The sequence below is a fragment of the Wyeomyia smithii genome, chromosome 3, assembly GCF_029784165.1.
Source record: "Wyeomyia smithii strain HCP4-BCI-WySm-NY-G18 chromosome 3, ASM2978416v1, whole genome shotgun sequence".
NCBI classification, from domain to species: Eukaryota; Metazoa; Arthropoda; class Insecta; order Diptera; family Culicidae; genus Wyeomyia; species Wyeomyia smithii.
Genome location: NC_073696.1, coordinates 172,601,927 through 172,620,066, shown reverse-complemented (window position 1 = coordinate 172,620,066; position 18,140 = coordinate 172,601,927). Strand labels below are relative to the sequence as shown.

Here is an 18,140-nt window from a genome sequence, read left to right as displayed (position 1 = left end):
TGAAAAGATGTATAAATTTTATTCTTTTGATGCCAAAAACGAGAGACCGTTTAAGGCTGTTTTAAAAGGTCTTTCAAATGACCAAACTATTGAGGAAATTAAAGAATGTTTGTCAGAATCACTTGGTTTTTCTCCCAACCAAGTAATTTTGATGAAACGAAAGGCAAATGCCAAAATTAATCAAACTGGAACACACCAGAAAATTACTTAGTACATTTTGATCGTACCAAAGTAAATAATTTGAAATGTTTGGAAAAAGCACGTGTTTTAATCAACGTGCGAATAAAGTGGGAAAATTTCAAGAGACATGGAGGAATTCATAATCTTACGCAATGTCGGAATTGTCAAGCCTATGGTCATGGAACTCGAAACTGCCATATGGCAGCAAAATGTATGATTTGTGGTGACACTGGTCACACGAAAGATATCTGCCCCGTGAAAGCGACCACTAATAGTTTCAAATGTGTAAATTGTGGGGGGAATTCCTAAAAACTAATTTCTTTAATTGTCCTGTAAGGTCAAAAATTATTGCTTCCAGACAACGCAGAAATTCTAAGCAACCTGTTGTCAATGTGGGTATACAAAAGACTTTCAATACTGTTCAGGCATCACCAGCACTTTCATTAGCAGGTGTGTCTGTAGGTAATAATTTAAATTCAGATAACAAATTTCAGACAAAAAATCCTGTTCAGGCTACACCAGGCTGTTCATATACCAGGTAATATTTCAAATTCAAACAGTAACAAACCATTCGTGTTTGGTGCTGCAAAGTCAGCCAGTATTGATTTAGGTTGTCCAACTCCAGAAAAGATTGAATACCTACAACAATCCATGCTGCAGCTAATGTCCGTTTTGTTGAACTGTAACTCGATGTACGAGGCTGTTCAAGAAGGTATAAAATTTACAACTAATATTGTTATGAAATTGAAATTCAGCAATGATGTTTCTAAATAATGCTGTAAATTTTCTGAATTGGAATGCTCGCTCTTTAAAACCGAAAGAAGATGAATTTTTCAATTTTTTAACAGTCCACGATGTGCATATTGCAGTTGTGACTGAAACGCTTTTAAAGCCAAATATTAAACTAAAAAAGAACCCAAATTACATGGTTCATAGGCTTGATAGAATTGATGTTGCCGGTGGTGGAGTTGCAATAGTTATCCACCGTCGAATAAAACATCGTGTTATACCCCATCTTGAAACCAAAGTTATCGAGAGTTTGGGAATTGAAATTGAAACAAGTATTGGCATTCTATTCATAGCCGCAGTGTATTTGCCTTTTCAATGCACTGGTGAGCGAAAAAATTATTTCAAGGAAGATTTGCAAAAACTCACAAGAAATAAATCTAAATTTTTAATCATCGGTGATTTTATTGCGAAACATCGATCTTGGAATAATGCTCAAAGCAATTCCAATGGAAAAATATTGTTTAATGATTGCTCGGCTGGATTTTACTCAGTTTTATTTCCAAATGGTCCTACATGTTATTCTTCTATTAGGAATCCATCTACAATTGATCTGGTAACAACAAATCAAAGTCATTCATGCAGTGATTTATTAACTCATGCTGACTTTGATTCTGATCATCTTCCCATAACATTTACTATTTCCCATGAAACTATTTTAAATCCCACTAGATCTGTGCTAAATTATCACAAGACTAATTGGGATAGATATCGTTCTACGATCGAAGAAAATTTGAATGATGATATTATTTTACAAAATAGTGCTGACATTGACAGAGCATTAGATAATTTTAGCAGCTTAATACTCAATGCCCGGAATTTATCAGTTCCTAAGGCTCGAGTGAAATTTAATGCACCAATTATTGACAGTGAACTTCAACTTCTTATACGTTTAAAGAACATACGGAGACGTCAATACCAAAGATCTCGTGATCCTGCTTTGAAAATTATTTTTCAAGAATTGCAAAAGGAAATTAAACATAGATTCACTCTCTTGCGGAATGAGAATTTCATGAGAGAAGTTGAACAACTAAAACCTTATTCAAAGCCTTTCTGGAAGCTTTCGAAGGTTCTTAAGAAACCTTCGAAGCCCATTCCAGTCCTTAAAGATGGTGATTGCATTTTTCTAACGAATGAACAAAAATCTCAAAAACTTGCTCAGCAGTTTGAGAGCGTTCATAACTCGAATTTGAACGTAGTAAGTCCTATTGAAAATGAAGTAAACCAAAAGTATGATCAGATCACCACCCAAGAATTTCTTTCTGAAGAGGAATTGGAAACAAACTTGAATGAGGTGCGAACTATTCTCAAAAAATTCAAAAACATGAAAGCACCAGGAGATGATGGGATTTTCTATATCCTTATTGAAAGACTTCCCGGAAACTCTTTAAATTTCTTGGTAAAAATTTTTAACAGATGCTTCGCACTAGCACATTTTCCTACGAAATGGAAAAATGCCAAAGTCACTCCAATTTTAAAACCCGAGAAGAATCCAGCTGAGGCATCAAGTTATCGACCAATTAGTTTACTTTCCTCTATTAGCAAACTTTTTGAAAGAATAATACTCAATAGAATGATAACACATATTAATGAGAACTCAATTTTTGCAAATGAGCAGTTTGGTTTTCGCCATGGGCATTCCACTACTCATCAGTTACTTAGAGTAACAAATATGATTCGAACTAAAAAATCTGAAAGCTATTCGACTGGAGCAGCTCTACTAGATATAGAAAAGGCATTCGACAGTGTTTGGCATAAAGGTTTAATAGCTAAAATGTCAAATTTCAGTTTTCCGCTTTAGCTTACAAAAAAGATACAAAGTTATTTAACTGACCGCACTCTTCAGGTTAACTATCTGAATGGTAAATCTAATAGATTGCCTGTTAGAGCTGGTGTGTCTCAGGGGAGTATCTTGGGCCCAATCTTATATAACATTTTTACTTCTGATCTTCCTAATTTACCACCAGGTGGTGAGAAATCTCTGTTTTGTGACGATACAAGCATTTCCGCAAAAGGAAAAAGCCTTCGTGTTATATGCAGTCGGCTACAAAAAAGTTTAGATATATTTTCTTCATACTTGCAGAAATGGAAGATTTCCCCTAATGCTTCTAAAACACAGTTAATTATTTTTCCTCATAAGCCAAGAGTTTCATTTCTCAAACCCAACCATAACCACGTTATTAAGATGAACGGTGTGGTCTTAAATTGGTCTGATCAAGTCAAATACTTAGGGCTAATTTATGATAAGAATCTCACTTTCAATAGTGCAATAAGTATATTAAACGTTTATATCCTCTTATCAACAGGAATTCTAGACTTTGTCTCAAGAATAAACTGTTAATTTACAAACAAATTTTTAGGCCAGCAATGTTATATGCAGTTCCCATCTGGACAAGTTGTTGTGCAACCAGGAAGAAGACACTTCAAAGGATTCAGAATAAACTTTTGAAAATTATTTTGAAGCGTCCTCCCTGGTTTAGCACGAACGAGCTACATAGGCTCACTAATGTAGAAACATTAGAAAATATGTCAAGCCAAATTATCAACAAATTCCGACAAAAATCTTTGCAATCCTCAATTGCAACGATTAGCTCACTTTATAGTCAGTAAGATAGTTTTAAGTTTATTTTAAGTTTTGTTTTATTCATTTTTTTTTCCTTGACAAGTAGGTTTAATAATTTTCCTACAATTACATTAACTTAACTGCGATTCAACATTCAATAATATAAAAAAGCGTACAAATATATATATATATATATATATATATATATATATATATATATATATATATATATATATATATATATATATATATATATATATATATATATATATATATATATATATATATATATATATATATATATATATCAAAAATGGGTGAAAATACTGGAGCCGGGGTGTTTGGTGTTTGGAATCAGTAGAGCTATACCAATGGGCCACAGTCCAACGGTATTTCAAGCAGAAATTCATGCTATTATTGAATGTGTGGATATCTGTTTAAAAAGAAATTACAGATTTGCGAAAATCTGCATATTTTCTGACAGCCAAGCAGCTTTAAATGCACTTAAAGCTTTCACATGTAAATCGAGGCTAGTGTGGGAATGCCTTCTTTCTTTAAGACAATTGGCTAGTAGGAACGAAGTTACTCTTTACTGGGTGCCTGGCCATTGCGGCATTGAAGGAAATGAAAAAGCCGACAGCCTAGCAAGAGAAGGCTCATCATCAAATTTTATTGGTCCGGAACCATTCTGCGGAGTCCCAGAATGCGCTCTGAGGACTGAATTTAGAACTTGGGAAATGTCCACGGTAGAATCAAGCTGGAACGCCACGGATACATCCAGACAAGCTAGAAGATTTATCACACCGAGTGCTGTGAAAGCTCGGATCTTACTAAACCTGAATAAAAAAGATCTTCGGGTACTAACGGGTCTGTTGACCGGTCACTGCCCGAGTAGGTATCACCTAAACAAAATTGGAAAAACTCGATCTACAGAATGTCGTTTTTGCCAATTTGAAACCGAAACTGCTGAACATATACTCTGCATCTGTGGAGCCTTGTTCAATCAAAGGATGTCAATATTTGGAAAAGGGCTACTAGAGCCCCATGAAATTTGGCGTTGTGATCCTGGTAAGGTATTAGACTTCATAAAACGAGTCGACCCTAACTGGGATCGGGTATTATGTCAACCAGTGTCCATCACACCTTAGTTGTGATAGGATAATCGACTAATACCAAATCAAACATGGGTCATACAACAATAGTCCTTACTAATGGACGCAGTTGGGTTTCGGCCCTACCGGGAAAAAAAAAAAACAAAAAAAAAAAAAAAAAATATATATATATATATATATATATATATATATATATATATATATATATATATATATATATATATATATATATATATATATATATATATATATATATATATATATATATATATATATATATATAATAGTGTTAAAATGTCACCATTTGTGGCAGAACACACAATATTAATTCTGAATAGATATTAGTACATAAATAAATCATTACAAACATTCCCCCCCCCCCTTTTAAAAAAAAAATAAAAAATTAATTTGGTATTGTGCTATTCGTACGTTCCCGGCAGTCTTCCGCAAAACATGCCCACATGTGCACGCCGTGTAAAAATCCTACGTTTTCGTTGAAGTAGCGCGCGACTTCCATCGTAGTTCACCGTTTCCTACTAATATGCCCGAATATGAGATACACGTAAACATGTTGAGATGACATGCGTTCTGAACACGATGTTCGAAAATTTGTGCACATAGGTTTTAAAATTTGTAAAACAGAACGGTGCCTGTCGGTGCTAAATTGGCAAGTGCTTATTTTTCGTTGCATCGTATGTCTCGCCTGGTATGATGCCATCGGACTGTAAGGAAATCACAGTGTACTATGTCTTCACTGTTTTGGCACACGTTATACGTTAGCATGTGGCTGAAGATTCTGTTCCAGTTGCATCGACAAAAACCGCCAAAAATATCCTTTGCGTTGAAGATAAAGAACGATGGAAGGTGATTTTGAGATGATCAGCGTGCGACCAGACCGAACCAAGCGCCATTTTTTCAACCCATTCTCGTCGGGTGATGCCAAATGGCATTACCTGACATTCAAACTTTGATTTGAGCTTAACAATTATACTTGAAAATTTGCACGAAGAAACTATTCAATATGGTTAGAGAAGAGATTGATCTTTAAATTGCAATCCGATTTGTGTCGATTGTGCATATAGTTGATGCCTAATAAGAGTTTGGAATTCATTTCTTGTGTTAAAAATTGATTTTCCTCCGCCGGGAGAGGGTTGAATTGAGGTATTAACCCTGGCGGAAATTAAAATTGATAATCTATCTTTAAGGAAAAAACGAAATCATTTGAACAGTTTACGGAGTGGTTAAACTTTGAACGCTTTACTTGAAATAATGTTTTTGGTTCATAGTTCAGGTAGGCTCCACGCGACCTGATGTAAAAGGGATGTAATACCAAAAATTAGGTTGTGAATTTCAGTATGAATTCTTTTCAATTTCTAAATATTGAACACGGAGTTGCCTTTTGTCCTCCAAATTGGTTGAATGTATTGCTGTTACACAACTTGAATTTAAAATATAATTTGAAATCATTTAAACAGTTCATTACGACAGTAAAACAAAAATTCTCTTTAGCCGCTTGCAGAAAGCATACTAGGTGGTCAAACTTTGAATGATATTTACTCGGAATAAGAGTTTTAGCGCTTGGTTCGGTTTAACTGCACGCCGAACAAATAGAAGAAAAAAAACTTGAGTCAAACCGACGGCCTCAACTATAGAGAACAGATGAACCAGAATAATACAGTTCATATACAGCATTTAAGTATATTTCCTTGTACAAATATTATTACATTAATCAACATATCACGCCTCGTTTTGCATGCAGCCTTGCAACAGAAACAAATAAAGGTGCAATAATAAAATCATTGACTACTCAAAATACTGCGGCTCACTTGAGAACGTCGTAGCAAAATATAGGTAGTACTACAAATCATGTTGTTCTACACATCATGGTTCCTACGAATGATTCGAAATGCAACGCCGCTTGCACAGCCAAAACTTAGAACCTAGCATACTAGATTGTTACTTGCTCAGAAGAAAACATTAGCTAGAACAATGTTCACAAATTTGTGCAAACATACAGCGCGGGAAATGTATGTTTGTATCCAAACATGAGAATCAGAGGCACAGCGAAAACGTGTTTTTCCCGCACACTTTGTTCGACGTGCAACAACGAAGACTGCCGCAGACGATTGAGGAACGCATCGCACGAGGTCCACAGCTGCTTTTGAGGTATGTTATCCCAGGCTGTCGCCAGGTGTTGCTTTAGGACTTCCTTCATGTTTTAGAGCGGATTTCGACTTTCAATACACTCAAACGATAGTGGAAAATATTCACGTAGCTTTTTCGATAATTATAACGTGAAAAATATTTTGAGTGTATATCTCAGACGGTAAAGTCCATGGGTACAGATTAGGGAAATAAAAAATTTTCCGCAATTCAGAGTTGTTTTTTTTTTGTTCTGTGAGCCGGCGATTACAAAAGTACACAATATAAATAAAGCGACGAAGAGTCGTCCGATGCAATTTCGTAAAAAAGTAATAATGAGTGTTAAAAAAATGTAGCAGTTCAATTGCTAGACCCTGTAGGGCAGAATTACTTTAGTTTCGCTTTGTTTTCACGAAACCTCTAGTATCAACACTGTTTCGTGAATGTTGAACCACCCAAAATGCATTTTCGGCATCTAAGAGAGTAGTTGCAGACCATTTAATTTGATTGGACAGTATATGAAGTAGAGAGAACGAAAATTAAGCGAACTGAAAATATGACACAGACTAACCACCAGAACGATTTCTCGACAGATGAGAACGTTTTGTTTTTCTCAAGAACCCTCCATAGTTACCACAAAAGATCAAAACAATGGTCGTAAATCTCACAAAATAAAAACTTCACTGGGCGGGGGCCTAGCGTGGTTGGTAACGTCTCTGCCAACCACGCTCTACGCCTGGGTTCGAATCCCACCGCCGACATAGGTGTCGATGGTTGTGAGGTGGCGTGGTCCACTCACAACCAACCCAACTGGTCTAGATTCAATCCTAGCCGACACTGGGAGATTTTCTGAGGGGAAAAATCTCTGGGATCACGCCTTCCATCGCATGGAGAAGTAAAGCCGTTAGCGCCGGTCCGTTAATCAACAGGTCGAAAGTAAGGTTCCTGGGTGGAGTCGCCTCCCTGGGCGTCGGTGATTGCCACAACAACAGTGGCGGAACTAGACCGACGGAAAATAAGCGAGAATAAAAAAAAAACTTCACGATTTTCCAAAAATTTTAAATGTAATTATAATAGTAATTTTTTTTCTTGACGGAATAAACCTGTAAGCGAATGACTTTTCATGCCTACAAATCGCAGTCACAGAGACATGTGAGTGTTGGTAAAGACACCTGCAATCCAAATTGTCGTCATGAAGAGTTTAAGGTTTTTTGAATCTTTAAAATATTTTCCCAACTTCATTCTTTTCAAAAATTATTCAGCTATTTCGTTGATGTAATTCGATTATTAACCTTATGTTAATCAAATCTTGTAGTAATCGTTCTGGAAATACCCATTTCAAATTTAGGTTTGAAAAAATCGATTCATTTTCGTAAATACTTTTCTTGTTCTTAAGTCATTCTTAATAATTTTTCAAGGAGAATAATTTCTCCAGTTACATCGAAAGTATTATCATTATTCCACAATTTACTCTACGGCAGATTGAATAAATTATTCAGAAGGTATACCTATAGATGGTCTATCTGATCGAAGATTAAAACAAAGGTCATATAAAAAAGTACGCTACCCGTGTGTAATGGTGCACCCAAGATATTTGATCTTCGCGTATAAATTGGTTAAATTGTTATAAATTGGAAAAAGTAAAAAAAACGTATATTGTAAAAAAAAAACAATATAGAATAAAATTGCAAATAAAATTATTAAAATATTATTTGAATATTCTTGCCCATTGTTCGTTCTGTTCGTCCAGATATCTTGCTATCAAAGACTAAAATGCGAAGCAATGATTTCTTTCAATCAATGATTGTTGCGGATATTCACGAGTAATTTTTGTAAAAATTTTTGTAAATAATTTATCAAACTAAAATTCAGAATATCTCAAAGGATGCTTCAAAGAGGCTGAACACTATAAACAAACCAAGTTGTTATGAATTCTGAAGAATAATCGTTACATGTGAACTTTAATTTCTAAACATTTCAATTACTTTGGTCTTAAAATGGGGAAGAGAGCAGTGATTCAACTATTGAATACAATTGTGATACTATTTTATTTTGTTATTTTGCGACTCATATTTGAAATTCATATAATTATATCATTCCCGTTTCAATATTGATGCAGTGTAGCAAGTTGAAAATTTAGCAGACTAGTTAATGACTGTATCAAGAACACAGTTTTAGAAGAGAATCATTTATTATATAATTAATTTTAATTAATGTGTTTTTTTTTTCTTTTCTTAGCTTTAACTGGAACCGTGTAGTTTATTTCTACGATCGTCATGCTTACTATAATGTCGCTGGCCCTCAAACAGGTCACCTGGTGCTGAGCACGATGGCTGAGTTCTTTCGGCGGGAGAACATCACTTATCTTCCATTCTCAACCGATTCAGCCAGAACTAACTTTACCGAAAGTCTAAAGGAGAAGGTGGGCCTTAGTCATTCAAGTAAGTGCTTGTTGCTAAATTTAGAACATATTGACATTTTCGATATCTTCCGCATTGTTTGAATTTTGAATTGAGGGTCTAACCGGATGATCGACTTCACGTTAGTGTTAGTCCAATCAGGCGGAGTGAGTGATTGTACTGATGTTATTTATATTTATGCGAACTAAGATATGGAGTTGGCTTTCATTACGACACATCAAATCAAACGCTTACAAAGTGAATACGCAACGTGAATGCTAATCGATGAATTTGGATTCGGTCGGACCTATCTTAAAGACAATAGCTCATGACATGTTAATCATTATCGTTTTTAAAATAGAAATAGCCTCAATGTCCTCAAGTGAATTACTCTTTTGTTGAGACTGCGTATTTGCCGTGCTGATAAATAATAAGACGAGATTCATAAATTGATAACTTAGTGAAACTACTAGGAATTTTTAATTTCAAACAGTTTTGATTTTTTTTAAATATTTCTTTTGATTTAATTTTGCAATGTTGAAATGTTGTAAACGATACAGAACTTTTATATTAAAAAAAAGGATTAATCGATCAGTGTCTTCAGGCTTTTCTCATTCGATTTTGTTTTTTATTTTGGAAATTTGATCAAGCACGTACGCTTAAATTCTCAAAAGAAAACACAGCCGAATAATCTATCCTAAAGTAAACGGCACAGTCTCGCATTTAAACAAAATGTTCCGCTCAGAATTACGTCCCGCTTTTAGTTGAAGTGTCCTGCGGGTTAATCTAAATTGAACCACTCGATGTCATATTTTTTCACTGAAACAGCGTGCTTTTCTGACAAGTGTCATTCCCCAAGCAGCAAAATTTGTTTCGATTATGAACTTTGTGCATCACAGCTACAAATTCTTATGCGAAATTAAGTTGCAGTTACATCTCAGTTTCTTATACAATGACAAAAAAAGCGCAGGAGGTGGAGCCAATTGCAACATTTTCGTTGTTTCGACACATGTTTCAAGAATGAAACCGCAATGTGTTTTAACTAATGCATGGAATTTTATAGCAACATGATAAATGCTGCATGGTAAAATTTCAGCTACGAAGATGCATCGTAGCAGCAACTAGGGCGCAATAGCAAGTTCATGGCTCAGTTTTAAATATTGCTTTCCTTATCATGCTAATGGTCATTACCAGTTTTAATTTTGCTTCTTCAGTTCATCAGTACCTCAGCGTGATAATGAAATTCGAAGCGATTTATCACATTTCGTTTTAGAGACCCACACTTTTTGGACGATTTCTAGTCCAAGTACTCAAAAGTTACAACGCAGTAAATAACCTCATCTCAAAAACAAATATAAGGCGAACATGACAGCAACTTTTAGAAGTATTTTTGTGTGTTTGTTTTTTGTATCTCGCAAGCATCACGTTGGCAACCTATATGCTCCACCCACTAGATCTATTCAGTGAAGGTTAGGTTTTCAAATGCCGTTTATACGTTTCAACAACAAATCTAACCTCGCGAATTATGTTGTTTTTTTTCTTCATATATAAATTATGTTGTTGGTGCGAAGATTTTTGAAGCAGCGATGCAACTTTAGTTGTTGCTTGTTTCTTTACAATTTCATCGTAGTAACAAAAAATGTTTCTTAAAACCTCGAAATTTCATTAGTGCAACAAATGATCACAATTTATTTTTTTATTATGTTTCAATTGTTGCTTGGGTCGTCTCATGCATCTGCTTTTTCACGTGCGAAAGAAAACCATTCAGTGGGAAAACGAACATCTAGTAGGGATGCCACATACAAATTTACCTGTAGAAAAACAATTTTTAACAATATTATATTAAAAAACAATTTAAACTATTTTGAATAGTTTTAATGCGAAATTCTTGATAATTTCAAAGATGATTACCAAACCACCCTCCCTTTACTAACACGCAGAGAATCCTGAGTAAGAATCCCCAGGATACCTTTAACTCGGTGACGGAATCGTGAAAGGAATCGCAAACATGATCCGGAGGATTCCCACTCACGATTCTTTTTCAAGAATCCTAGAGCCATATACAGGGCATTCCTGAGGATTCTTTTTTCAGGAATCCTTTTCAAGGACGCTCATGAATCTAATGTAAGGAATCCTAGAGAATCTATACGAATCGTATGTGTTCGTCCGGGTCCCCTAGCAAAATTACAATGGAATGGAATGGATGTGAGGTTTTTTTTTGTGACTGCTTCGGAAGATTTGTTTTCAATGAGTTCAAATTTAGAGCGACTATTCGATTTTTTTTTGTTCTTTCGATCATTGTAACCTGTTCCATTAGAAAAAGCTTGAGAAAATAGTAATAATTAACACATTTTGATTAGAGTAAATAAATCCCGAAAAGCATTAGAACAAAAACTTTTTTCGGCTCCATCGAAAAGAATTTTAAACCTGCAAAATATACCTTCCAGAATTGTCAACTGACGTCATCGTGCAATGATCTATACGAATGTACACACTCACTATTTTTTGTTGCAGTAACCTTTCGAGTAACTTATATATTCTGAAAAATATGATTTTAAACCGTCTTTTTTTCTTCGCGTAGCTTTTAAATCGCACGCATAATCTTTATGAATTTTATTATCTGATAGTTAAATACAACCCGTTCATTTGCAATTATTTTTATTCAAATCAGTGATGAAATTTTTGTGCAATAAAATTTTCTTGTTTTTACATTTTGATATATAGTGAAAAAAATAAAATTTATGACTACAAGGTAACTAGAACTTTTATAATTGATTGTGATAATTGATTAAGCCATCTCTAAAAAATAGGGTTTGCAATATTCACGGGAATCGATTTCCCGGGAAACGAGAATGAAAAATCGCATTTCCCGGGAATTCCCGGGAACCGGGAACGGACAAATTTTTTAGCAAAATGTGATTCTAAAAGAAGTTCATCAGTCAAAGATAACAATTAAAATGTTTAAAATTTCATTCTCAATTCGCATGAAAAACAAAAAACAAATGAAATACAAAACCTATTCATGTTAACATCAAAAACCCGTGATCGATCTTGAGGCATATATTTGCAGAAGAGGAGAATTAAGGGTCTTCATGTCGTCAAACAATCGCTTCAGATCCGCTGACAATTTTCCGTTTAACTCAAAAATGTTATTTCCTTCTGTAAAACATTGCTCAAGTCTGCTGAATCACCGCTGATGTTCGATTTCTAGAATACTTTCAAATCACCGATTACAGCTTTTGCTACACTTAATTGAAGACTGGTGTCCAATTCTTTCAGTTTGTTGAAGAGAAAACTGAGTGTTAGGCAGGCATTGGACGCGGAAAATATTTGCTATATTCGGTACGGATTTTTTGGGCAAAATATGTTTTACACTGCAGTAAATATTTACTGTTTACTTGAGCAGTAGCAAACCTATTCGCTATTTTTTTTTTCATTCAAATATATTTGCTATGCCATTGTGATATTTTTAAATAATCTGCGTCGCAAACCTAGTTTTCTAGTTATATTAAATTATTTATTTCACGTCGCACTACCTTGACGTATTCAATTTTATTGCAATATTGCATAAGAAACTATAGTGAATCTTACAAAATTTTTCACGGAACTCGGGAATCTCGGGAAAAGCTATTTCCCGGGAAATCGTTCCCGGGATTGCAAACCCTACTAAAAAAGTGAGTGAGATGAAAAGCGTTAGATATACATACAAACACAATTTCAGATACTTCTCAGTTAGTCTAACTGAGTCTAATAGTTTAAAACACTCGGTTCGTTAGGAGACGAGGCGAGCAAAATGTTGTTTTAGGGAACGCGAGTGGCTGGTGGCAGCTGAGTGACAGACAAGTAACTCGCCGCTCGCGTAGTCTTCTGTAATAGGGGCCTAAATTTTGCCAAGAAAGGCAATATGTCATATTGAGGATCGCGGTTAAATGCGCAAGGACAAATTGCGCAAGGACTTGCATACAAGTCAGTCAAACTTGTATGCAAGTTAAATATTTTCAGCCGGAAAAACGTGTAAAAAATATGAAAATCCTTATTGCATCATAATGCATGCTGACAACTTTAATTTTACTTTCGTTTACTGATGTTGCCTGAAGCAGCAGCAACAGGTAAAATACACATCAGAATTTATTTTGTATGACGAAAACATGAAAACACTCGCATTTTCTCACAACGGCCGGCCTAGCGGAAAATTGTGAGTATGAGCGAATGTTGGTCTACTAGTGGGTCACCATTCCTGAAAATATCATTTTTGGAAATTTCCTTATAGTGGAGTGGTAGTCGAATAAGTGACCTACACACGTATACAAGGTAAATTATTGAAAAAATCGAATTTCCCAAGATCGGCCGGCCTAGCGGAAAATTGTGAGTATGAGGGAATGTTAGTCTACTGGTGGGTCACCATCCCCAAAAATGATATTTTCAGGAATGGTGACCCACCAGTAGACCAACATTCGCTCATACTCACAATTTTCCGCTAGGCCGGCCGATCCTGGGAAATTCGATTTTTTCAATAATTTACCTTGTATGTGTGTGTAGGTCACTTATTCGACTACTACTCCACTATAAGGAAATTCCCAAAAATGATATTTTCAGGAATGGTGACCCACTAGTAGACCAACATTCCCTCATACTCACAATTTTCCGCTAGGCCGGCCGTTCTTGGGAAATTCGATTTTTTCAATAATTTACCTTGTATATGTGTGTAGGTCACTTATTCGACTACTACTCCACTATAAGGAAATTCCCAAAAATGATATTTTCAGGAATGGTGACCCACTAGTAGACCAACATTCCCTCATACTCACAATTTTCCGCTAGGCCGGCCGATCTTGGGAAATTCGATTTTTGCAATAATTTGCCTTGTATACGTGTGTAGGTCACTTATTCGACTACTACTCCACTATAAGGATATTCCCAAAAATGATATTTTCAGGAATGGTGACCCACTAGTGGACCAACATTCGCTCATACTCACAATTTCCCGCTAGGCCGGCCGATCTTGGGAAATTCGATTTTTTCAATAATTTGCCTCATATACTTATGTAGGTCACTTATTCGACTACTACTCCACTATAAGGAAATTCCCAAAAATGATATTTTCAGGAATGGTGACCCACCAGTAGACCAACATTCTCTCATACTCACAATTTTCCGCTAGGCCGGCCGATCTTGGGAAATTCGATTTTTTCAATAATTTGCCTCATATACGTATGTAGGTCACTTATTCGACTACTACTCCACTATAAGGAAATTCTCAAAAATGATATTTTCAGGAATGGTGACCCACCAGTAGACCAACATTCGCTCATACTCACAATTTTCCGCTAGGCCGGCCGATCTTGGGAAATTCGATTTTTTCAATAAATTGCCTCATATACTTACGTAGGTCACTTATTCGACTACTACTCCACTATAAGGAAATTCCCAAAAATGATATTTTCAGGAATGGTGACCCACCAGTGGACCAACATTCGCTCATACTCACAATTTTCCGCTAGGCCGGCCGATCTTGGGAAATTCGATTTTTTCAATAATTTGCCTTGTATACGTGTGTAGGTCACTTATTCGACTACTACTCCACTATAAGGAAATTCCCAAAAATGATATTTTCAGGAATGGTGACCCACCAGTGGACCAACATTCGCTCATACTCACAATTTTCCGCTAGGCCGGCCGATCTTGGGAAATTCGATTTTTTCAATAATTTGCCTTGTATACGTGTGTAGGTCACTTATTCGACTACTACTCCACTATAAGGAAATTCCCAAAAATGATATTTTCAGGAATGGTGACCCACCAGTGGACCAACATTCGCTCATACTCACAATTTTCCGCTAGGCCGGCCGATCTTGGGAAATTCGATTTTTTCAATAATTTGCCTCATATACGTATGTAGGTCACTTATTCGATCACTAATCCACTATAAGGATATTCCCAAAAATGATATTTTCAGGAATGGTGACCCACCAGTAGACCAACATTCGCTCATACTCACAATTTTCCGCTAGGCCGGCCGATCTTGGGAAATTCGATTTTTTCAATAATTTGCCTCATATACGTATGTAGGTCACTTATTCGACTACTACTCCACTATAAGGAAATTCCCAAAAATGATATTTTCAGGAATGGTGACCCACCAGTAGACCAACATTCCCTCATACTCACAATTTTCCGCTAGGCCGGCCGATCTTGGGAAATTCGATTTTTTCAATAATTTGCCTCATATACTTATGTAGGTCACTTATTCGACTACTACTCCACTATAAGGAAATTCCCAAAAATGATATTTTCAGGAATGGTGACCCACCAGTAGACCAACATTCCCTCATACTCACAATTTTCCGCTAGGCCGGCCGATCTTGGGAAATTCGATTTTTTTCAATAATTTGCCTTGTATACGTGTGTAGGTCACTTATTCGACTACTACTCCACTATAAGGAAATTCCCAAAAATGATATTTTCAGGAATGGTGACCCACCAGTGGACCAACATTCGCTCATACTCACAATTTTCCGCTAGGCCGGCCGATCTTGGGAAATTCGATTTTTTCAATAATTTGCCTCATATACGTATGTAGGTCACTTATTCGACCACTGATCCACTAAAAGGATATTCCCAAAAATGATATTTTCAGCAATGGTGACCCACCAGTAGACCAACATTCGCTCATACTCACAATTTTCCGCTAGGCCGGCCGATCTTGGGAAATTCGATTTTTTCAATAATTTGCCTCATATACGTATGTAGGTCACTTATTCGACTACTACTCCACTATAAGGAAATTCCCAAAAATGATATTTTCAGGAATGGTAACCCACCAGTAGACCAACATTCGCTCATACTCACAATTTTCCGCTAGGCCGGCCGATCTTGGGGAATTCGATTTTTTCAATAAATTGCCTCATATACTTACGTAGGTCACTTATTCGACTACTACTCCACTATAAGGAAATTCCCAAAAATGATATTTTTAGGAATGGTGACCAACCAGTAGACCAACATTCGCTCATACTCACAATTTTCCGCTAGGCCGGCCGATCTTGGGAAATTCGATTTTTTCAATAATTTGCCTCATATACTTATGTAGGTCACTTATTCGACTACTACTCCACTATAAGGAAATTCCCAAAAATGATATTCTCAGGAATGGCGACCCACCAGTAGACCAACATTCGCTCATACTCACAATTTTCCGCTATGCCGTCCGATCTTGAGAAATTCGATTTTTTCAATAAATTGCCTCATATACTTACGTAGGTCACTTATTCGACTACTAATCCACTATAAGGATATTCCCAAAAATGATATTTTCAGGAATGGTGACCCACCAGTAGACCAACATTCGCTCATACTCACAATTTTCCGCTAGGCCGGCCGATCTTGGGAAATTCGATTTTTTCAATAATTTGCCTCATATACTTATGTAGGTCACTTATTCGACTACTACTCCACTATAAGGAAATTCCCAAAAATGATATTCTCAGGAATGGTGACCCACGAGTAGACCAACATTCGCTCATACTCACAATTTTCCGCTAGGCCGTCCGATCTTGAGAAATTCGATTTTTTCAATAAATTGCCTCATATACTTACGTAGGTCACTTATTCGACTACTACTCCACTATAAGGAAACTCCCAAAAATGATATTTTCAGGAATGGTGACCCACCAGTAGACCAACATTCGCTCATACTCACAATTTTCCGCTAGGCTGGCCGATCTTGGGAAATTCGATTTTTTCAATAATTTGCCTCATATACGTATGTAGGTCACTTATTCGACTACTACTCCACTATAAGGAAATTACCAAAAATGATATTTTCAGGAATGGTGACCCACCAGTAGACCAACATTCGCTCATACTCACAATTTTCCGCTAGGCCGGCCGATCTTGGGAAATTCGATTTTTTTAATAATTTGCCTACTCTACTTGTGACCTACACACTCAATGTTTGTGGTCGCTACCAGAAATTTCTTAAACTTTCCAGATGAAAGTGAAATTGGTTTTTTTAACAGTTTTCTGGTGTTTTAGAGATCGTTTTCAATTAAAAGAAATTTTAAATTTATTTTCACTACGTAACTTGAAAGCTGACTTGCATGCAAGTCCTTGCGCGATTTGTCCTTGCGCATTTAACCCGGGTATATTGTGGTCCTCCGGTTTTGCGTAAAGGGTGGGTTAGTATGATTAACGCGTGATGTAGATGATATTTTGTTTCCAGCACACCGAAAAAGAAAAAACACATGAAAATCTTCTACTATCGTTTTATATTGGTCAAGATTTAACTTCAAAAATCTTAGTCGTAGATTCGAATCTCTCTAGGAGGCTCGCGACTTTGTTGGTCTAAAGTAAAATGCTAGCACTAAGACTCGGTTGTTTGGTCGATCAAATCTTTCATTACATTTCATTGTTAATTCATTACTTTTCCCTAAAATATTGTTGACAATTTGGCAAGAACGATTACATCTATGTCCCGTCAGTATTAACATGTAAATAAAACATTAGATGAATCATTTCAAATGTTGAATGAATGTTTCTCCTACCTTGTTTCCGCAGATTATTATAGAAAGGTACACAAACCGATGCAAGTGATTTGCTTATGTCATTTCACTCTGTTATCTTCAGCCTGGTTAATGCCGCGTTGAGTAGTTGAAAATCAATGTCTGTATTCAACTCATTCAAAACACATTCTGAATAGCTAATTTGTGACTTGTCGTCCAGCTATACAACCAAGCAATTTATTCGATTATAGTGAAACATTGACACAATCGTTTGCGTGTCTAATTTTGTTGTTGAATGGATTGTTTGGCCGTCGGCTGTACGACAGTAACGGTTGATATTTTCCATATGAGAAAACGAAACAAGATAAACTTCTTAACATTTAGGACGCGTACACAAATCGGCCTTGTCTGCGAAATTCGATAATCTTCGCTCGAAAACAAAGACTAATTTCAAGGT

At 36.0% G+C, this 18,140-nt stretch overlaps 1 protein-coding gene across 4 annotated transcripts in view; it reads left to right on the top strand.

Moving 5' to 3' along the window:
- LOC129730175 (atrial natriuretic peptide receptor 1-like) overlaps window positions 1–18,140 on the top strand; it is a 269,163-nt gene that overhangs the window by 88,510 nt on the left and 162,513 nt on the right. For all 4 annotated transcript variants that reach the window (XM_055689292.1, XM_055689294.1, XM_055689293.1 and 1 more), the window contains one exon: window positions 9,022–9,224. In XM_055689292.1, coding sequence (XP_055545267.1) covers window positions 9,022–9,224 — 203 coding nt within the window. The remainder of the gene's footprint in view (window positions 1–9,021; window positions 9,225–18,140) is intronic.